At 33.1% G+C, this 24,461-nt stretch overlaps 1 protein-coding gene across 2 annotated transcripts in view; it reads left to right on the forward strand.

The window, feature by feature from the left end:
• LOC115878486 (LIM/homeobox protein Lhx9-like) overlaps positions 1-24,461 on the forward strand; it is a 60,487-nt gene that overhangs the window by 28,448 nt on the left and 7,578 nt on the right. The window contains exons 1-3 of one of the 2 annotated variants that reach the window (XM_030895021.1): positions 7,619-7,715; positions 12,696-12,869; positions 13,022-13,233. In XM_030895021.1, coding sequence (XP_030750881.1) covers positions 7,684-7,715; positions 12,696-12,869; positions 13,022-13,233 — 418 coding nt within the window. In that variant the 5' untranslated portion in view covers positions 7,619-7,683. Of the gene's footprint in view, positions 1-7,618; positions 7,716-12,695; positions 12,870-13,021; positions 13,234-24,461 lie in introns of those variants that run through there. The other variant, XM_030895012.1, reaches the window with a different exon arrangement.

The following is a 24,461-nucleotide window of genomic DNA, read 5'->3' on the forward strand; positions in this document are numbered from 1 at the left end:
TATGCCAGCTACCTCAGTCCCAGCGGAAAGGTTATTCTCTCGTGCTGCGTTAACTATTAGAAAACACAGAAATCGCGTTAATAATGAATCTGCACAATGTTTGTTATGCCTAAATGATTGGGTGAAAAACAAAAACATTTGCGACCGAGAAGGCTCTTAGTGCCTATATTATTGTTTTTACTTGTTTTCAAATTAATGTTAAGTTTTTGGTTTTTCTTCTGTGTTTACGTATTACTATGACATATATGATTTTTTTCAAAATTAATTTTAAGTTTTTGGTTTTTCTTCTGTGTTTACGTATTACTATGAAATATATGATTTATTTTTCAATATTTGTAATTTTTTTATCCTACTTTTATATTATAGCCAACTGTAGCTCATACAAAACAACTTTGGAAACACGTGACTTGAGATCAATCTTTTTTTACACCCTGAATGTTTAAATGCTAGTTGTAGACTAATAAATATCGATTAGTTAATAAAAAATTAAACAAGAAAAATTAGATAAATTACAAAAATATTCCGGTTTCTTTACAAATGTCACGTGATCCCAAGGTTGTTTTGTACAAACTATAAATACATATCCCGTACTGGACTGAAACAAGGATTGTGCATGACGAAATTTCGATACTTTCACGAGACTCTCGTACGAGACGCGAGACGAGACGAGACTGGAGGCTCCGAGACGAGACTCGATACAAGACTTCTTATATTATCGGCGAGACGAGACAAGACTTTATAAAAGTCTCGTCTCGTTGGTCTCGTGGGAATCACTAGACCTAAATACTCCTATCCCTGTCCCTGATACTTTGGTTTTGGAAGCATTAGTATACAACTCTGTCTCTCTTCCAATCCTTTTTATATATCAATACTACAATAGTGTTTCTCAAAATTTTACATTCTTGCGATGTCATCCATTGGAAGTTTTGGGGGTTATCCATTGGAGGAGCGCGATTTTCTTTTTGAGGCTATTCGAAGCCTCTGACCTGAAAAATCTCCCAGTACTGGTTCCGTCAATGACCATTCTAATCATTGTCGCATTGTCCATATCTACCAACGGCAATGTATAGTGGTGTTAGGTCTAGAATGACTTCCATTGCCGCTGTTTGGGAATGTCCTTATGGCACCTGTGATGCAGATGCATGCCAATCTTTGTACTTTGCACAGGTTTTACCTTGCTGTACGTTGCTCTAGTTTTGTGTACCAAGCAACTGCTCCATAGGTAATCGTGGGTCTTACTATATGGTATGCATCCAGCACAAAATGTTAGGGGCGCCGTCCCACCTATTTCTTCTGCATATCATGAGAGCCTTGTGGCTTTACTGGTAATGCTCTTAATATGCCTGTCCTATAGAATTTTACTATCCGGAGGTATTTTTACATATTTAACTTCTTGTGATGGCAGTGTTATTTCTTTCCATCTAGATAATAACACTAACCAAAATGCAGAAGCATTATCGCAAATATTTATAATTTTCCAGAACTCTGGTTATTTGACATAATTTGCCAGAAATACTAACCTTTAATTTGACAAAGGTTTGAGAAGTTTCTAAAATCTATTCATCGTTCCCTCTCTCCAATCGTACTGAAATACAATCGTTGCTATTTTTGAAATAAACCAATAAGACTAGTTAAAAACAACAATCGACGCTATGACAGATTTATAATACAGGGTGGTCCGAACTGTATTCCGGAAACTTCGGCGGCATATTCTGCAGATATAAATAAGTAAAAAAGTCCGTATACATGTATGTCCTAAAATCCTTAGTTTCGAAGATACAGGTTGTAGAAGTTTAATTTTTATTTCGATTTTTTCCAAATAATTTATGAAGTAACGTCAATATTTGGATGAAAATTGGTATCTGGGAGTTTTTGACCTAAGAAATTTGATTTTGATGGCCAATATGACTCCTACTCACCTACATATTTTTAAGTAAGAATAATAACTTTTCGTCGGTACCTGTATAAAACTACTGAGTATAAAAATATACATTTACGACGTTTTTTACCTAAAAAGGTCTCTTGGTAAAAATCGCTACGAGTCTTGCTACGAGTAATGGTTCTCGAGATATTTGGTAGCGAAATTATCAATACCTGTCATCATTGACATAAATTAAACATGCGTTGACTAAATAGTTATTAAACCGAAATCATAAATTTTAAATGTTTTGTGCCAAAAGTTCGTTCAACAGAAACTGTTTTATCATAATTTTTCCGCAGAAAAATTTATGATTTATATAAAAAAATAAAAATTTCCCAAATTTATAATTTTAGTCAAATAATTGTCTACATAAAAACATAAAAACTTTTTACATAAAAAATCTCGGAAATGTATATTTTTTCACTCAGTAGTTTTATACAGGTACGGACAAAAATTTATTAATCTTTAGAACAGTTAAAACACATGTATAGGTGGCGCCCCCTAAAAATAGGAATTATGTTGATATCAAAATCTAATTTCTCATACCAAAAACTCCCAGACACCAATTTTCATCCCAATATTGACGTTAAACGTTCAGAAATTATTTGGAGAAAATCGTAATAAAAATGAAACTTTTCCACCCTGTTTCTCCGAAACTAAGCATTTTAGGACATACATTTATACGAACTTTTTTACTTCTTTTTATCTGCAGAATATGCTGCCGAAGTTTCCGGAATACAATTTGGACCACCTTGTATATAAACCCAACTTAAATAACATTATAAATTTATTTTAATAAAATGAACAGTATGGACGTCATTTGCCTCTTTTCTGTCATCGTCTGTCAAAATCTTGCCTGAGTCGTAAAACAGAGTCTGTCCTATACTATACGAGTATGTATATTTGAAAAAATGGATTGTTATACTTAGGGAACGTATTTTTTCGATCGAAACGAAGAAGAAGAAATACCCACACCTGCACGGTCATTAAAATTAAACGAAATGTTCAATAATATTTTTATTGAGATTGACAACGCCGATAACTAAAGCTGATGTCAAAACGACTTATCGACAATCTAGCTGTCGTTGGGTTAAATTAAACATGTCGTCTTAATGGGCCTTTTTTATTTTTAGTATCCATTTATATGTGAAGGTGTAAATGTGGTTGACTCTTTTCAGGAAATAATTACTAGCAACTACTTATACAAACTGGTTAAAAGTGTGAAAAGACGTAAATCGATTTTAATTTATATATATATATATATATATATATATATATATATATATATATATATATATATATATATATATATATATATATATATATATATATATATATATATATATATATATATATATATATATATATATATTTATATATATATATATATATATATATATATATATATATATATATATATATATATATATATATATATATATATATATATATTTATATCCTATACATATTTTTATATATATTAATATTTTTTTATGATATTACTCAGGATACAACAAAGTGTTGATTTTTAATCTCTTAAATAATATTTATGGCGCAAAATAATAAAATAAATTTTTATTATTAGCATTACGATTATGTCTCTTTCCTAAATAAAAAAAACATCCATTTACTTACGCGGTATCTACACTGAACCAAAAGTCGACATAAATATAACGAAAAAGTTCATTAATATAATGAATTAAATCATTAATTTTGAGTCGATGAACGATTTCATTGGCACAATGAAAAGTAATTCATTAACTCTATGAACTTTAAGTTCATTAAATCAATGAACAGTGTTCATTAATTTGAAGAACACATTCATTGGTACAATGAACAGATTTCATTAATATAATGTACCTAAATCCTTATATTAATGAACCGTATCATTAATACAATGAAATAATTTCATTGTGTTAATGAACCGTTATCATTAACACAATGAAATAATTTCATAACCTATTTAGTTATACATTTAAAAGTCGACACTATTAGTAACTCTTGTTACACCGTATAATCGATGATGAAGATCGCTGTCATTGATATGAAATGTCATTGATAGTAATTTCCCAGCCAACTACCTGAAATAATTCTACTATAAATAGATTTCCATTTGAACAAGCCCTTAGCTGCAAAGGTAACAAAATTACTAATAGTACCGAGCACATTAAATTTTTCCATTTGGGATTATTAATAAAAAACAAGTGCAATAAACTAATAATAATTTATTAAACTCGATATAGCATATACAAATTAAAAATTAAAAAAATCGAATCGACGAAGAGAATAGTAATGTTATTATTAATTTTAGGGTAAATTATAATAAGAAAATTAATTTACCAGTCGATATCCTGAGGGATTTCTATAAAAAGACCATTTCTTCATTATATTAGCTGTATCCTTAGACTTGATAACTTCTAGACGAATTTGCAACAGGCTTTTCAAGTCGCATCAAGTAGGTCCGATGTTAAATTGTCGAATTTGAGGGCTTGAAGGCAGGTCTCAACATCTTCTTCCGGTTCTAAAAGACGTATAATATTAAAATAATTAAAATGCCAAATATTAAAAGAACATTCGAATTTACCATAATCAGTTCCATGCCTCGACTTGTTACTATGTTTTTCTTCTTTTTGTTTTTTATCTTCTGAAACATATTTGGAAACCGCTGTTTTAATGAATACCCACACCAGAGATCTCACACAGCGGAATTTGATTTGACAACACAACAAATTAACTACAATACGATAGGACTTTTATTTAAAATATTTAAAATATTGAAGAGAACACTTACCGCTCTAATGAAACTAAAGCCTCACTGAATAACTCAACCACATAGACGTTATTAAAGTGCCAAAGTAACCGATCAACATGACGGACATTTAAACCCTAATATTTTATTCATGATATTAATAACCGCGTACATTAATATATTGTAGTGTGTTCGTTGTATTAATAACATTGTTCATTGTCACAATGTACAACTCATTAATCAATGGTTTAGTACATTAATATAATGAATATGTGTTTATTAAAGTTTCAGCACTAAAATAAAGAACGCGTTCATTGGGACAATGAACGCGTTCATTATATTAATGAAAATCTTACATTAATCTAATAACCAGATTTTCATTATATTGATGAAATTAGATTCATAGTATTAATAAATCGGACATCGATCTATGATTAACAAATCATTATATTAATGAAAAAAATCATTGTCCCAATGAAATAAATAATCAATGTTCAAAATCGTTGCTGTTTGCTCCTTGTTACTAGTTTATTTGGTTGCCTAAAAAATACATTATAATATCCTTTAAACTTTGCCTTTAAATGTATTTGACATAATTGTCAACTTGTCATTGAGAACTAGTAAAAACATTACAACAGTTTTATTAAATTTGGACCTGGACTAAATTAGGCAAAGAAAATAAAGTCCTCCTACTCTGGGTGCCTGCTCACCAAGGGATAGAAGGCAATGAAAAAGCAAATAATCTAGCTAGAAATGGAGCGAACATTCCACTGACTGGACCAGAACCGTTCTGCTTTCCAAGTGGTAACCAACTCAAGGCGGAACTCAAGAACTTGGAAGATTCCATCCGCAACCTGGAATGGGAATCTTGCAACGGTCTAAGACACTCGAAGAGTGGCTTATGAGGGCTTATGATCAAGAAAAATCACAGATCTTTCTGGGTTTAAGTAAGAACAATATTCGAATTGTCACGGGGTTTTTAACATTACACTGTCTCCTCAATGAACACCTCAGTAGATTGAAACTAAGAAGAAACGGCGAATGCAGATTCTGTGGGGAAGATGGGGAAACACCAGTATACCTCATCACTGAGTGCGCCGAGACGACAACCATTCGTGCCATGAATTTTGGTACGACTGATATTGGAGATGGAGAACTACTCTCTATAAAACCGTCCCAGATACTGGCTTTTGTCATAGCCCTGGGACTGTATGATGAGTTATAACTCAAGAAAGGGGGACACAATAGATCTGTAAGGTCGCAGTGATTAACCCCCCTCCCACTAATTCTAAAATTCTAAAAAAAAATATCAATGTTTATTAATATTATGAACAATATTTTTTTCAGTGTACCACTTCTGAAAATATTTTCATTTATTTACTAATCTCCCTGTATACAGGATGGTCCGAACTGTATTCCGGAAACTTCGGCAGCATATTCTGCAGATAAAAATAAGTAAAAAAGTTCGTATAACTGTATGTCCCAAAATGCTTAGTTTCGGAGATACAGGGTGTTGAAGTTTCATTTTTATTTTGAGTTTTTCCATATAATTTATGAAGTAACGTAAATATTTGGATGAAAATTGGTGTCTGGGAGTTTTTGGATATGAGAAATTTGATTTTGATGTCAATATGACTCCTACTTGTAGAGGGCGCCAACTACATATTTTTTAACTGGTTTGAAGTGTAATAACTTTTCGTTCTTACCTGTATAAAACTGCTGAGTAAAAAAATATACATTTGCGATGTTTTTTACGTAAAAAAGGTCTCTTGGTAAAAATCGCTACGAGTAATGCTTCTCGAGATATTTGGAACCGAAATTATCAATACCTTTCTTCATTGACATAAATTAAACATGTTGAATAAATAGTTATTAGACTGAAATAATAAATTTGAAATTTTTTTGTGTCAAAAGTTCAACAGAAAATGTTTTACTACCATTTTTTCGCATAAAAGTGTATGATTAATTTGAAAAAATTAAAATTTCACAAATTTATTATTTCAGTCAAATAACCATCTACTCAACGTGTTTACTTTTTGTCAATAGTGACATGTATTGACTATTTCCATTATAAATATCTTGAGAACGGTTGCTCGTAACGATTTTTGCCAAGAGACATTTTTTACGTAAAAAGTCACGGAAATGTATATTTTTTTACTCAGTAGTTTTATACAGGTACGGACGAAAAGTTATTACTCTTCAAAACAGTTAAAACACATGTAGGTGGCGCCTTCTACAAACAAGAGTCCTATTGACATCAAAATTAAATTTCTCATGTCAAAAAACTCCGGATTAACAACTTTCAATCAAATATTGCCGTTACTTCAGAAATTATTTGGAAAAAATCGAAATAAAAATGAAACTTCTACACCCTGTATCTCCGAAACTAAGCATTTTGGGACATACACTTATACGAACTTTTTTTCTTATTTTTATGTGCAGAATAAGTTGCCGAAGTTTCCGGAATACAGTTCGGACCACCCTGTATATCGTACATATTTAATTTTTTTCATATAGGAGACAATATGAGATTCATATTAGAGAAGTTTAGGATTAGTCATTGAGGGTACTGATGCTAAACCAAATTATCCATCGACAATTTTTAGCAGATTATGTCAATTCCTTGACATTATTTTTCTTGGCTTTTTATTTTCTTATTCTGACCTTATCTACTGAGGTATTCATTGAGGAGAGAAGTGTTCATTAAGTCCTTAGAAAACTTCTTTGAGTGTCTTAGACCGTTGCAGGATTCGCATTCCAGGTTAAGGTTGGAGTCTTCCAAGTTCTTGAGTTCTGCTTTTGGTTTCCACTTGAGAAGCAGAACGGTTCTGGTCCAGTTAGTGGAGTATTCGTTCCTTTTCTAACAAAATCTTTTGCTTTCCCATTACCTCCCTTGGTGAGCTGGCACGCAGAGTGGGAGGACTCTTTGCCTAATTTGCTCAGCTTCTCTGGGTATTCTTTGACCAACTTCGAATTGATCCAGGAACTAGAAACAAACGAAGTACAAAGGAAGATGGAACAATATGATAATCCCATAATATACAGGTAGATTTTGCTTTTTAAATTTATAAAAATATGTAGAACTTCTTACTACTAATTTCAATTGTATTTGACTGTATATTGGAACCTTCTAACCAATAGTTTTTTTTTGAATGAAACTATACAATATGAATAATACTATATTTTTTTGAATAATATAATTTATTTTATATAATTATAATTCTTATTATACCTTAATATGTGTTATAAACATATATTACGAGCACACAACCTAGGCTATATTTTTATAATAACAATACACTTTTATAATACAATAATTAAAATAGAAAATATTCAGGTTAAAATTCATTTATTTCCCATTTCATTTTAATTCGTTCCCCATTATTATGAAAAATAAATTTAAATATCGTCAAAAAATAATCATATTATTTAAGGTTTGGTTTGTAAGATTTATTTGAATCATTGTTGATTACTCTGTAGTTATATTATGTATTATATCTTTAGTGTTCCCTCTAGGGGGAGTTTGTTCCTTCTGGGGTTTTTTTCTATAAATTAGTCAGGTTATTGGGTAAGCGTTTTAATCATATAACAGAAATATACAGGGTGTTTCAAAAAATATGTGCCATCTCTCTTGGGTAGATTCCTCACTTAAAAATAAAATTTATTTTTTATATCGAGATAGGTCCGATTCTGCTTTGTTTCGTAGCTACAGGGTGTTAAAATCTTAATAATCTTTCGATTTATTATAATTTTCTTCCGAGTACTTTTAGTGATTCGAATGAAATTTTGAGGGTAAAAGTGTTACATATTTTAATGCTAAAAAAGTGTCTGTAAATTCATCAGGGACGTGCATATGAATTATCACTGGAATATTTTTTAAAAAAAAACATGTGCGCCACTGTCTTTTTTCTTTTGACATCAAAATTGTCTAGGCCGTTTAACGTCAATTAAAAGTTACGGCTTGATATTTTGTTGAATTCGGCCTCCTTCATGAGATAAACGCAATTTTATTAATCACAATTATTAATAAAATTACCTAATTTATTATTAAATATTATTACTATTAGTTATTATTATTATTAGAACAACTTATAGCAATTTCAAATTAAAAAATAATGGTATTTAAATAATTATAAAATACCTAATTTTAAAAAGTTTTAACATCCTGGAACTCTAAAACTAATATGCATTTCCGTACCCATGTTTATAGGACCGTTTTTTCATATTTTTTGATGACGAACCAATGTGTACTTATTTAAAACTTTTGCAAGTTAATGATATGAAATTTTTTTAAAGGATGCTATTAGACTTGGATCAAGGCAAATTAATAAAATTGCGTTTATCTCATCAAGGAGGTCGAAATCGACAAAACATCATGAGACAATCTTTAATCAGCATTAAACTTCTTACACTATTTCGCTAGCAAGAGAGAAAAAGTCAGTAGCGTACATCCTTTTTTAGAAAAATATTCCAGTGATAACCCATATGCACGTCCCTGGTAAATATGTCGACACTTTTTTAGCTTTAAAATATGTCGCATTTCTAGTAACTTTTACCCTCAAAATTTCATTCGGAACGCTAAAAGTACTTGGAATAAAATTATAATAAATCGAAAAAATAATAAATCTTTAACACCCTGTAGCTACGAAACAAAGCAGAATCGACCCTATGTTGATATGAAAAATAAATCTTACTTTTACTTGAGGAATCTCCCCACGGGAGAAAGCACATGTTTTTTTAAACATCCTGTATACACAATTGTAGTCAAGCAAGCCATACAAAACAAAATGAGATTGAACAATTGAAACCCAGAATTTAGAAAATAGCTTCGTAATGAAATTAACATCTCGCGTCGTTTCCAAAACAAAAATAACAGTGACAAAGAAACAAGAAATAAAAAAGATGCCGTGGTAGTTCGAAAATAGGCCCATAACTCTCGCCCAGATAAAAACCAGATCGCCATAAATCCATTTCGGTGCCTAATTAATCGGAAATCTCCGAATCCGCCGAAAAATCTTAAATCTTAGAGAGGAGAACAGAGAGAGATGCAAGAAAAGAAGAAGCAGGAGGAGAAAGAGAGAGAAGGAAAAAGAAGAGCAGATTGGCACAGTAAAAAATAAACAAGCCGAACATTCTTGCGGGTGCAAAAATCTCAACAAACCGCCAATTAGTGGAGAATTAATATTCATTGTTAGGGCATACCGGTGGAGGTTTTTTGGAGAAAGATGGCTTTCGGGAGATTCGGAACAAAAACTAATGTATAACGATTTATATTTCGTAGTAGATTTTTTATTAACTCTTCTTCGAATTATCTGAATAAAGCAATGCTATTATCGTTTAGGATTCCCATATTTTAAATACCATAGTTTAAACTACTTAAACCTTATAATCTATAATCCGCAGCAGAATATTTAGCTACCCTAATTTTTGACTCCTCTTTAATGCTTTATAACTTTTTTATTTTTTATTTGATTTTAAAGGAAAGAAGAAAAACAAAAAGAAATCCCATGCAAATTTTGAACTGTCCATACTGGCTCCCCTGATAATTTTACAGCAAAGTTGAAATAGGTTTTTAAAAGATCTGTGTTTGCTTAATACACATGCCAAATTTGAATAATTTTGGAAAAGCCGATTTTATGTAATTTTAGAAAAATTGAATCTATTTTTAAATTAATCTACAAAACCAGGGAAATTGTAAAGTACCTTAAGTTGTCATCTTATAAATGTCTTAATCTCAAATTCTATTTTCTAAACGTTAGGCTTTTGCCTCATTCGATCCAGTTTTAAATTACAAAAATATATTTTGGGGACACTAAGCGTATAGGTACTACGAGCCCTAACAACTATATGTTGGGATAAGGTCATATTTTGGAATTATTGCCCTGGTTTTTCAAAATGACTGAAAAATATATGTTTAATTTTTTAAATTTAAACATAGCCATATATCCTAAACAACTTGACAATATTTTTATGAATTTGTAAATCAATCCATATTTACAGTAGCGGATTTTGTTCATAAAAGGACAAATTTGCCTGACAACTAAATGTTGAGACAAGTATTTTTTTTAATAATTAATATCATAGGCGCCTTTGCTATAAACGTCACAAATGTCGCAAACTGTTTACTTCAGCATTGACAGCTTGTAAGTGACTTGATACTTTGAGTAGTGAGACTTACTGTAAGTAATTTTAATTTTTTTAATTTTCAATTTTGTTAATTTAATCTAAAATAATGGTTCGTGGAAAAGCTACAAATCAAAAACTACGCGAAATTATCATTCGTCAATACAGTACGGGAAAAACAATTCGAAAAATTTCTAATGATTTAATTATTCCAAAAACCACGGTATTTAATATAAATAGAATACTGTAACTCGATTAAATATATCAAGAGAATGTTGCCGAAAATATATCCATAAATGCGGTCTAGGGTTTTACAAGGTAAACTTTATTTTGTGTGGATAATCAAAGAAAAACCGCTACTGACAGAAATTCAAAAGAAAAATCGATACAATTGGGCAAAATCTAAATTATCGTGGACACAAAATGACTGGAATAAAGTCATATTTAGCGATGAGTCTAAATTTGATGTTTGCGTTGGAGATCATCGAAAAAGAATAATACGAAATAAAGCAGAAGCCTTTCATAAAGATTGCTTAAAGAGGGTTGTTAAATTTCCTAAGGGTATTATAGTTTGGGGTTGCATGTCAGCAAGAGGTTTGGGCAAATTAAATGCCCAAAAATTTTATAGATGGCATTGTTAACGCCCAAAAATATCAACATATACTTGAGACCTCACTTTTGCCTAGTGCTCAAGAATTGTTTCCAAACGAAGACTATATTTTTCAACAAGATGGAGCATCGTGCCATTCAGCAAAATCAACTAAAAATTGGTTCGGAAATAATAATATAAAAGTTCTATCCTATCCTGCAAGTAGTCCGGACCTCAATGTTATAGAAACTGTGTGGCATAAAATGAAGCAATATTTAAGAAACCACCCTCAACGAACAATTTTTGATTTGCGGACAAAATTGCAGGAAATTTGGGATAATTTTTCTCCTCAAATGGTGCTAATCTTTGGTAAATACAATGCAATTAAGAGTTCAGGAAGTTGTTAAGGCGAAAGGTGATGTAACTCCGTATTAAACAAATTTCTTGTTGTGCTGTCCCAATATATAGTTGTCAGCAAATTGGGCTTGATTTTGGCAACATAAGCTATTATCAAAAGTGATTTGTTTGCAAAGTTATAAAAATATAGTAAAATTGTCTAGATCATATTGTAATGTTTGAATTTAGAATAATAAACAAAATAAATTGAGTCGTTTTAACAAATTACTATTTTTATTGCAAAAAAAGACTTTGTCCCAACATATAGTTGTTAAGGCTCGTATAACGTAGTAGTGATCAAAAAAATCATAGGTTGACAACTTAAAGTATGTAGACATTTGACTAGTTTTTCATTGTTACCTGTTCAGTTTTAATTTAAATACAGATGTAGTTTTAATAATAAATAGTTTTAAATTACTTAAAGTCAGCTTGTCCAAAATTGTTCAAATTCAGCATGTGCATTCAGCAGCCTTTAAAAAATAATCAATTAATTAAAAAAACAGACCTTTAAAAAAACTATTTACGACTTAGCTGTAAAATTAATAGGGGCGCCAATATTTGAACACTTGAAGAGTTGCATGCAATTTCCTATGTTTCCAAAGACGATGCATCATCCGGTATAAACTTAATATCTTAGAATTACATTCTTTTCTTTTCTTTTCTTTTCTTTTCTTTTCTTTTCTTTTCTTTTCTTTTCTTTTCTTTTCTTTTCTTTTCTTTTCTTTTCTTTTCTTTTCTTTTCTTTTCTTTTCTTTTCTTTTCTTTTCTTTTCTTTCCTTTCCTTTCCTTTTCTTTTCTTTTCTTTTCTTTTATTAGAAGAAGTATTTATGATATTCGTTATATTCCGTGAAAACTTTAAAGAAAATAGTCAGTACATACCTATCCATAATTTTATTTCCATTTTATTTCTTTTCCAGAATGTTCGCAGTAACACGTTGTGGACGATGTCACGCTGGAATATCCGCTAACGAATTAGTCATGAGAGCCAGAGATCTAGTGTACCACCTACATTGTTTTTCCTGCAACCTTTGTGGAATACCTCTGTCAAAAGGAGATCACTTTGGTATGAGGGAAGGCCTAATATACTGCAGGTAAAGTAAAAAGTAATACCTCAAATATTGCACTACCTCCCAGTGATATTCTTTCTTTAATTGTTAATTTAATTTCAAATCAATAAAATTATAATTCATACAACTTAATCTGCTAAAGCATTAATGATAAAAAATTCTCTAAACTCTTTCAGTTTTTGTTTTAACCGACCTCACTACGAGATGATGGATACCTTCGACCCTCACGACGGCCCCCTTTTTGCGGGGGCCGATTCTCCTGGTTATTATGCTCCAACGACGCCTCCCCAGAGTCACAAAGGCAGGCCTCGGAAAAGGAAACCCCCCAGTGAAGATTCTCCCTGTGGAGAACTACCAGTGACAATGAGGATGGCAGCAGCTACGTTAGGTAAGGTAATCTTATACTAGAAATATGAATAATTTTTATACCTTACTATTATTATTTGGCACATACATATGTGTTAAAAATAAATAAATAATCCAGAGTTAAAAAGTATTTATCAAAAACTTTAACTTTTGTCCATGAATTACTGATAAATCTTCATCCATTATACTGATAAATCTTCATCTTCGGCCTAACACTGGCATATTTGGCTTCTATCTTTTAGCCTAGGGTATATTTATTTTTACAATTATCTGAATTACGTGTATAGGTAACCTGTATAGAGACGACTTACCTGTAATGTTTTACGCATGTAATAAGTTACTGCAATTAACATTTTACCTACACAATATTTGTTTTTCTTTTTTTTATTAAAGTTTAATTTTGAGTTACAAAAATATGATATATAAAAATATAACTGGTTAAAAAAATAATCAAACCAATTTAAAAAAATTGGCGCCGGGAGGCACATATAGCCGCCCATACTAAAATATGTTAATATCTCGAAAACTGCGACTTTGACTGATTCTGATGTTATTACAAATTTTGTTGCAAATATTATTCCTAATCTTAATTTGAAAACCGCGTTTCGCTAGCTACTGACAGACAGACGGACAGACGGACAGGCAGACAGACAGACACCATGAAAATATTTTGTATTTAGGTCATTTATGACCCAAATAACTCATTTTGAGTGAAATTAAAAAAACTTTTTTTTCCGATCTTAATAGCCTACCATACCAATAGGTACCAAACTAAAAAAATTGGCGCCGGTAGGCACGTATAGCCGCCCATACTAAAATATGTTAATAAAAAGTTGGTAGGCAGTTCTTTTAATTTCAAAGTAAAGGCATTTTTCCAATTTTTTTTTTATCTCAAAAACTGCAACTTTGACTGATTTTGATGTTATTACAAATTTTGTTGCAAATATTATTCCTAATCTTAAATTGAAAACCGCGTTTCGCTAGCTACTGTAATTTTGGAGCTACGATATTTTAAAATTTTTAACCCCCTCCCATACCCCCTTACCAACCCCCCACCCCCACCAAAAAATAATGGCCAGATTCTCGGCTGCCACTGCCACAGAATTTTTGTGCCAAATTTGGTTAAAATCGGTTTAGCGATTTTTGAGTTATCATGTTACAGACAGACGGACAGAGAGGCATCATGAAAATATTTTGTATTTGGGTCATAACCAAATAACTCATTTTGAGTGTGTCGATCTTAATAGGCTACCATACCAACGCCTACCATACCTGTTAGTATGGTCGGCTAAAAAGAACTAAATTTAGGTAAAAAAACAAAGCTGTGAACGTTTCTGTTAGATAAAATAGACAGAGCGAACAAAAAAGCTTATCGAGTGACTTACAACCACATAACCAGTGTTCACTTTTATGAAAATTTTTGCTAAAATGACGAATACACAATTTTAAATTAGTATTAATATTCAAATACACTTTGGAGGTCATTTTGCAATAGTTTCAATAGTAATTTTTCTCAACACACCATAGAACCAGAGACCATGAAGATGAAGGATGATTGCAAAATTATTTCTATTTTACTGCTGCTCTCATGGCAACGCTCTACGATATTTTTTATTTTATACCGCGAACGAGGTGTGTTTAAAAAACCGCATCACCCACACAAAAAAGCTTATCGAGTGACTTACAACCACATAACCAGTGTTCACTTTTATTAAAATTTTTGCTAAAATGACGAATACACAATTTTAAATTAGTATTAATATTCAAATACACTTTGGAGGTCATTTTGCAATAGTTTCAATAGTAATTTTTCTCAACACACCATAGAACCAGAGACCATGAAGATGAAGGATGATTGCAAAATTATTTCTATTTTACTGCTGCTCTCATGGCAACGCTCTACGATATTTTTTATTTTATACCGCGAACGAGATGTGTTTAAAAAACCGCATCACCCACACCGACCAAAACAGCGAACGGGAGACGTAATCGTGGCCAGAGAGTACGCTGACCCTGGCTCACGTTCGGCGGCGTTCAAGATGTAACGAGGACAGTCGCATCATCGCGCTGTCATGTCGTAACATTTTTATTTTTAGTGTTTAGCGTACGTCTCCAGCTTTATCTATAAAGCTCAACCAATACACACATTAAATAATTGAAATTGAATTTTAACTATTTGAATAAATTTAGTGAGAATTATAGGGCTCAAATTTCTCTTCAAAATTTCAATTAATTTAGAATGTTGGACTCAGGGGCGGTTCGAGGCTATTTGAAGCCAGGGTGCGGAATATACCTTTGGCTAGGTAGTTCTGGAGCCCATCAGTTGAATAATAATCCAGTCTTAGTAATTTTTATTAAATTGCTGTATTGAAATATCGTCCTTTTGAAGACTTAATATTTTTTTTTGTCAAATTATTATTTATTTTATAAAAACTGAGATATAACAATATTAAAATCTGTTTTTCGTTTCATGAACTTGTGCCAGTCTCAATAAACAATGGTAAAAGTTCGATTTCATAGAACAGATCGTTTTCATCTCTATCCGAATTTGAATCAACATTACTGCCCAATTTATTTTGCAAATTTTAACAATAGAATGAACCTTTTCTTCTGTAGCTAAATCTTTACCCCGTGTCATGTGGGATATTGTATGAAAGGGTCTTCATTGGCACAAGCTTACATAGTTAATATAAGGCTGCATAAAGAATCTCTGGTACCCATGCCTTTCCTAAAACCATTTTTTATGTATTCTTCAATATCATCAGCTAAAGCAAACCTTAAGGTAAGTGTCCATTTGAGAGTAATTCGTGCGAGTGACTCTCGATAGTCACTCTAAAGAGAGTATCCATTTCAGAGCGATTTAAAGAATTTTTGCTATAGGCTAGATAACTAAAAACTCTCCAAATGCTTACTCTCATACATATCTGTCAGGAGGGTATCCATTTGAGATTTCGGTTTCATCAACTGTCTTTCTTTGTGTATTAACGTATTTTATGTTTTTTTTAATCAATTTAGTTACTCCCTCATATAAAACATATATACAACACATAAATAATGTAAAGTATATACATATCATAGAAGATCTGGGTGTCGTCCTTTTTCATCTGTCGCATCAGTGACCTGTTGGTACCAGATCCTGGCCAGATGGTATCGAAGGCATTCTTTTCTTAATTATTTCTGTCGTCGATTTCTGGATTTAGTGTTTGGTTCTATTTAATATTAACATTTAATCCTCTTTTTGAATTGTATAAATTTCATTTTTTTTACCTTCTTTGCTATATAATAATATGTGTGTAGGTGTTGTTTTGTGTAATGTATATATTAATTTTGAAATTTTATTTTGTTGACGTTGCAATGCGTTTAAATTCTTTTCGGTCGTATTACTCCATATATTCATTAAATAGTTCAGCCTGGAGGTAAACAGTGCGTGATATAAGGTTTCCTCATGTTATTTGGTATCAATTTTTGAATTTTTATTAAAGCTGCAATTGTGCGTATATTTTCATTTTTCAGCTTTACTACATGAGCATCCCATTTCAAATTATTTTGTATTTTTAACCCTAAATAGTTGATTGTTGATGTTTCTCGTAGAATATGGTTTTGTAGTTTTATTTGTAAGTTTAATTTTTGTTTTGTGGTTTTAAATATCATATATTCTGTTTTTAGCTCGTTTATGGTTAGGAGATTGTTGTAGCACCATTTTTGCACTTTTTGCAGGTCTATATTGATGTTTGTTTCAAGGATGTTCTGATCTGCTCTTGTATATACTAAACATGTATCAACGGCATATCCATATATGCCATTTAATGATTTAATGCTAGTTCGCAGAAATCGTTTGTATAAAGGATATACAGGAGAGTGGGTAGATTTCCTCCTTGCGGTATCTCATATGGCGCCATGGTAGTTTTACTTTCAATATTTTCCATGCAAATTTTATGTGGTCGATTTTTAAATAGCTTTCCGTTAGTTCTAGTATGTGTTGATTCAGTTTGTATTTTTGTAATTTTTCATTTAATTTGTTAGTGAATGAATAAATGAATATATATTTATTAAAGTATCGTCTTTTGACCACTCTTTGCGAGTAACTGCCATTTTAAATTAATAATTCTCTGCTAGAACTATCACAATACGAAACGTAATCATATTTCAGAAGTAACTATCCGCTGTAGCTACGGGGTATCCGTAAGAGGGGAAACGATATTCTCTCGATGTTTTTCGTAAAAAATTAGACGACGCGTCCCATCAATAAAAATTCGTCAAATTTGCAAGTAGCCAATAAAATGAGTGGACGCAGCGATTTGCGGTGACGTACTCGTCAAGTCGACGTATAAAATATATTGCTGTTTATTTAAATGTTTTTTGTCCGCATTCCTTTCATAGACACAGATCCAGCAGACGTACTGTATACACTTAAGAGCAAATCGTTGCGAGTAAACTATTGATAGTAAAATGAATATTCTCCGATGGGTAGTCGCAGACGTGTATCGACATGCGAGAACTACTATCGAGAGTTTCTGGCGCGAGTAATACTCTCAAATGGACACTTACTTTTAAAGCCTGCCTCGAAATGGGTTGATTCCTCCGGTTTTGCTATAAATATGGCCGTCGCCACTCCAACCTAAAGTGTTTTTTCTGGTAGTTGGTGTAGCGCGGGATGAACGGGTGCGGAGCGGCGGCAATAAATAATTGGTGCCCGGTCCGGACCAATAAGCTACCGGATGGGTGTTATCCAATAAGGATCTAAAGACACTTTTCAACTGTCAGCGCGGTTTCGGCGCGGCCACCCACCGTCCCACGGACCCAATAAATTACCGTTCGATATCGGATCGATACGAGCGCTCGATGGGTGCACCGCGTTGCCGCTTCTTCCTCGAAGTACCCGGTTAGGATTCCTAGAATATAAGAGTTGCTTTTTCGAAGTACTATTTTCAATACGGTTCGAAACCGGCAATTTCCGGTCTCGACAGTAGATTGTAGATGGTATAGGAGGTTGAAATTAATCATCGCGGCCTTGTTTCACCATTTATTGAATTATAACTCATCATACAGTCTCAGGACTTTGACGAAAGCCAGTATCTGAGACGATTTTACAAAGGTTCTCCATCTTCGATATCAATCGTACCAAAGTTTATGGCACGAATGGTTGTCGTCTCGGCGCACTCAGTGATGAGGTTTTTTGGTGATTCCCCATTTTCCTACAGCCAGCATCTGCATTCGCCGTTGTTTTTTAACTCCAATCTACTGAGGTGTTTATCAAGGAGACAGTGTTCTGTTAAAATCCCCGTAACAATCCGAAGATTGTTCTTAGTTAAATCAAGAAAATTCGTTGATTTTTCTCGGTCGCAAGTCTTGAGAATTTTTTACGAGTGTCTTCTTGACCGTTGGAGGATTCTCATTCTCTTCCAGGTTCCTGAGTTCTGCTTTAAGTAGGTTTCCACTTGGGAAACAAAGCGGTTCTTTTTCAATTAGTTGTTTGTTCGCTCCTTTTCTAATTCTATAGATCGTTTGCTTTTTTATTATCTTCTATCTTTGGTGGGCTGGTACCAAGAGTAGTAGGACTTTATTTTCTTTGACATTCTTTGACCAACTTCGGATTGATGGTTACTGTGTTTGTCGCTCTTAAATCTGCTTGATTATCGGATAAGATGGCTATATTTTGTTTCCGATAGTCTTAGATAGATCTAAGATAAGTTGTACGCGTCTTTCTACAGTGTAGATTTCTGCCTGAAAGATGGTTGGGTCAAAGCCTATTGTATCCAAAAAAATCCATATAGGTTTTTCGCCACTGCACTGCAAAAAAATCTACAAAATAAAATAGTTATTTTTTGTAAACACTTCTGCGTTAAACCTAAACGGACGCTGCTTGTCAGAAGTTGTGTTTACAGTAATAAAAATTTGCCTAACAAAGAAAAAAATGCTTAACATTTCGGAAAGTTTTCTCTTTCCGTCGTCGGAAGCCAAAAAATATAAAGAATCAAGAAAAAAAAAACTATTTAAAATATTTAAATTGAAACTATTCGAGAACACTTTACTTTTTAAAACAGATACGTCTACAAGAAATCGTTCTTAGTTAAATCAAGAAAATTTATTTTTTATTTTTTTTTATATATATATTTTTTTTAAGCCTATTGGTTCTGAATATTTAGTTTTCGGCTCAAATACTCCTATCTCTGTCCCTGCATTGGTTTTGGAAGCATCAGTGTACGACGTTAATGTAGGGTTTTTAACTGCTGAGCAAACGTTTCTTCCTTTCAATTCTTTTTCTTGCGCAATACTACAAAGAGGTGTTTCTCAAAGTTTTACATTTTTGGTATGTCATCCCCTGGGAGTTGTGAAGTGGAATTTTTCTGCTGAGGATATTCCAAACTCTTGTTAATACTCTATAGCGGCCGAAATCAAACTATGCTAAATAAGTAGTGATGATATTTCTTATCTCTAACGTTTATTAGCATTATGTTTTTATAGGCATTTACATTTTTAATTCAAAAATTCTTGAAAAGAAATTTTTGAAAATTTGGAGTTTTTTTTTGGAAATATTCAAAGTAAAATAACTCGGTTATTTTGGACTTATTTGAGAAACAGTAAACAGAAAATATGTTTCTTTTATCGAGATCTACCAGCCCCTAAAATATTTGCACTTATTTAAGACAGAAAAAAATTAGATGAAATTCAGATTGGTTCAAGACGCGAAAAATAAATTAGATTTAGATCAGAGATTTCGCCGCACCCCTCGTAGCCTACGAGTCGTAGACTACTTTTAAAACAAAGTTACTGTTTTGCTAAGTAACGTGTAAGGCAAAAAGACAGATTTTGGTACCTATTTTGATATTTTTCGCCCCACTCCAAATCAAAATCTAGCCCATGAAACGTGTACTATCCAGAACGTCGCAGTTGTGCAAAATAGAACATACAAACAGTGGAATACGCAACAATTTCCTTTTAAACTAGACGTAAATACGCGACAACGCTGCCTGTAACTCGTTGCTCGGAATTAAAAACAAACCAAAACCCGTCTCTATCCACGGTCGCCGTTTCGAGAAGTAGACAGAGATAGAGGTCTCTACGCGAGTCCCTCGGAAGATCGAGGGGCCCTTTTGGCTCTCGTTCGTGTCCCTGTCGTCGTTCCAAAGTGCCGACGGTAAATTTCGAAACAAATCGATGCATTTTCGATGAGGCGCGGGCGCGACTACTTCGCCAGCAAAGAGGAGAAAAAGGAGGAGGAAAGAGTGAAAAAAGAGGAGAGTAATCAGGGGGAGAATCGACGCGGACGACGCGACGGGACTGTTTCTTTCCGTGGAAACAATTTGCTCGTATCTCTAGATAAACATACTCGTTTTACTGTTGAATAGGTTTGTCCTAAGAGTACTTTGTCAAATTATAGAAATAATATACGGTGTAAGTATGTTTTACGACTCATACATACATACATACAGCCGTTACTCGCTGACGAGTATTCGACACACATAAAGAAGATGGTCACGCAAGGCGTTTTCTTTCATGAGCTTTTCTGTGACTGAAAAGCCCGATACGTGATGTTATCTGACTACCGCACTCCGGACATTCAAAAATCTCATTGCTTTGTTGCCTCTTTACTTTTTGGTTGTCGCTGTTAACTGAGTTTACAACCCTTCTCCATTGAGTTCTATTGTGAGCTGCTTTTTCCCACTCATTCTGCATGTTAATTTCCTTTAAATTTTCGTGGAAAATGTCCTTGTATCTTTTCAGTTGTCCACCCGGCCTCCTCTTACCGTCTACAAGCTCACCGTAAAGCAGAGATGTTGGTATGCGGTTTTCTTGCATTCTGCATACGTGACCAGCCCATCTTAAGCGGGATTTTGTGACCATGATTTCAGTACTCTCGCAGTTAGCTTTTTCAAGGACCGATACGTTTGAGACATGATGGAACCACCGGATTCTTAAGAGTTGTCTAAGGTGTCTCTGTTGCAACTTGTTAAATGCGTTCATGTGTCGGCGGTACGGCACCCAGGTTTCACTCCGATATAACATGGTGGAGATTATAATTGCTCGGTACACTGCAAGTTTTGTTTTTGTACTCAAGTTATGATTGTAGAAAATCTTGTTTTTTAATTTCCAGAATGCTCTTGAGGCGCTACTAATCCTGTGCTGAATTTCAGAGTCAATATTGGCTTTTTCTGAAATCAAACTACCAAGGTAATTGAATTCCGGCACATATTCCAATAGTTCTTCTCCAATTTTTATAGCATTGTTGTGATCTTCCGGGGGAGTGCACATGCTTTTAGTTTTGTCGATGTTTAGCTTAAGGCCCAAAGCCTCGTATGCCCAGGTATATGTGTTCAACATTTCTTGTAATTGTTGTACCGTGTTTGCAACTAGAGCGCAGTCGTCAGCATATTGAAGTTCGAAGAGAAGAAGAGTTCTTTGAAATAGAAGAGGCGCTAAGACACATCCCTGCTTAACTCCAGTATTTGTTAGGAATTGATCGCTCAGTGATCCATGATGTGATACTCTTGACTTGTTGTTGTTATGGAGGCTTTTACACACTGTAAAAAAACTCCGAACTTTTTCATAATTGCCCAAAGCGCATCTCTGTTCACAGAGTCGAAGGCTTTTGTTAGATCGATGAATGCACCATAAAGTTTAGACTGCTGCTCTTTTACTTTTTCCTGTAGATGACGGATAGAAAATCTGGAATCGACGGTGCCGCGGTTGGTACGAAAACCCGTTTGTGATTCTGGAAGGATTCTTTCTATATATAGGTGCAGGCGGTTTGACATTATTTTTGCAAGAATTTTTCCGCCGATAGCCAATAGCGAAATTCCCCTATAATTTTCGCAGTCTGATGCACTTCCTTTGTTCTTAAATATATTCACTATATTCGCGTTGCGAAAGTCCTGAGGTACCTCTCCTCTTTCCCATACGACATCGAAGAGAGCCTTAAGATGACCAATAAGTTCGACTCAGGGAAAATTTCGACAGACGATGACAGGAAAGAGGCAGATGACGTCCTTATCAATCCATTTTTTTCACTAAAGGGGGTTTCTAATATTTTTTAAGTTAACTATACAGGGTGTCCCAGAAATAAGTGCAAATATTTTAACTGGTAGTATAGTTCAACCCCAGAAACACGCCTATGATGTTTTTTTCGCGAAAAAGAAAATTGAAAATGCGCAATTTTTTGAAAATTTTTTTGGAAATTTTTTTAGTTTTTATTTAAAAAAAAACATAATTTCTAGATGATATGGCAACATAGGTAGTAGATTAAATTTACAAGAAAGAAAATTCAGAAAAGATCCAGTGGTTCTCAAAATATTAGCAAAAAATCATTTTTTTTTTGGAAATTTTCAAAATAAGATAACTCCGTTATTTTGGACTTATTTGAAAAACGATAAAGAGAAAATATGTTTCTTTTATCGAGATCTACCACCTCTTAAAATACTTGCACTTATTTCTGGGACACCCTGTATATGGATGGGTTTATAATACACACTCATCGGTACGAAAAACAGGCACCTTAAAATTTTCATTCACTTTAAAGTTTTGCATATTGTGTGTTCTAGTGGACAGCAATTTGTAGTTAGATTATTTGACTTTTTAATACATTTTTCTAAATTGAAATTTGCCATCTGTCAGTTATACGAGGAAAAACAAAATGTTGATATTTTGGTGAAAGTTTGACCACCCTGTGGAGTATTTTAACGAAGCAAGCAATTTTAAAATTATTTTGTCATCTAGGTGTATCTTTTCTCGATAGTTTGTTTTTTGGATCATCTCTATAGCTTCATTTTTTTCGAGATATTCGCTTTTGAAGAAGAAACTAACATTTTTTCGTATTTTTTACATTAAAACCATACCTATATCTTTGGTCTTAGTCAACAGGCCTATCAAATAGTGTTTACGATTTATGTAATATCTGTCTTTGAAAAATCACATTATTTTTGCCTGTTAGGCATCTACTCTAAGTAGCAGAGATGGTTTTAAGTCCAAAAGTTGATCTCTACATTGATCAATTAAAGTAGCAATAGCCGATACTTGAGAAGTTAAAACCATCTCTGCTAGAGTAAGTGTCAATAAACAAGAATAATATGACTTTTCAATGACAGTGGCATTACAAAAACAATAAACACTGTTTTATGAGCGTGTTGATGGCCCTGATGGGACCCAAAAGCAAAGACATACTTTCAATGCTAAAATTGCAGTAAATCGTTACTGCCTTATTCAACAGCTAATATCTCCAATAAAAATAAAGCTATTGACATGAACATAAATCAAACTATCGAGAAAAGACTTATTTAGATGATAAAATGATTTTTAAATTCTTTGCTTTGTTAACATACTCAAAAAGGTGTTTCAAACTTCCATCAAAATATCAACATTTTGTATAATTCACAGACGGAAACTTTTTTTTTAATTTAGAAAGAGATACTAAAAAGTCAAATAATTTATCTACAAATTGCTTAAAAATCATAAAAATCGGCCAACGAGAACTTTAAATATAAATATAAACTTTAAAATACATCAAAAATTTTAAGGTGCCTGTAAAAATAGTAGTTCTTTGTCCACGGAATATTGGGACACCCTGTATATAAACCCAGCCATAATTAACTTAAAAAATATTAGAAGTACATAGTAGTATTTAATAAAATATATGAATTGGTAAGACCGTCGTCTAATTTTTTTCTGTCATCATCTGTCGAAATCTTCTCAGAGTCATAGAACAAAGTTTTTTTTTCTTAAGAAAAGCCATTAAATTTTGGGGGTTCACCGCCACTATCTATGGTCGACGACCAAATATAATACTCAACTCTAAGAACGACCCACTTATGATTACAGTACACGCATTTCAATATACCCCTCGCGTTCGTTTTTATATCATTATACACTATACGCCAGCGTATAATAGCGTACAGCGTCGGTGCGCTGGGCGTCGTCGTCCGCCATCTTGTCGGCCCTTAATCACGTCGAAGGCACTCGAACGTGCCGGCGGGCGCTCCGCGCTCGGTTCGAGGGTGCTTCACGTGTGAACGTGGCTTAACGTAAATATTATTAATTTTGCACCTCGTCCTTATACGTGCGCGTATGTATATGTGTTGAATTTTTGTGTTTTTGGTTTTATTCTTTTCTGGTTTTGACGGTGGCGTGAAACAACGGCCGAGCTGCCAGAGTGGAAATAATTCGGTTGCTGCTTTGAATAAGCGTTTTTTCTTTAAATTATATTTGTTAAAGTTAGATTTGTATGCTTTACGATAATTATCAGTAGACGGGGCGCTA

This window comes from Sitophilus oryzae, unplaced genomic scaffold (genome assembly GCF_002938485.1).
Source record: "Sitophilus oryzae breed Bouriz unplaced genomic scaffold, Soryzae_2.0 scaffold_1062_pilon_pilon, whole genome shotgun sequence".
NCBI classification, from domain to species: Eukaryota; Metazoa; Arthropoda; class Insecta; order Coleoptera; family Curculionidae; genus Sitophilus; species Sitophilus oryzae.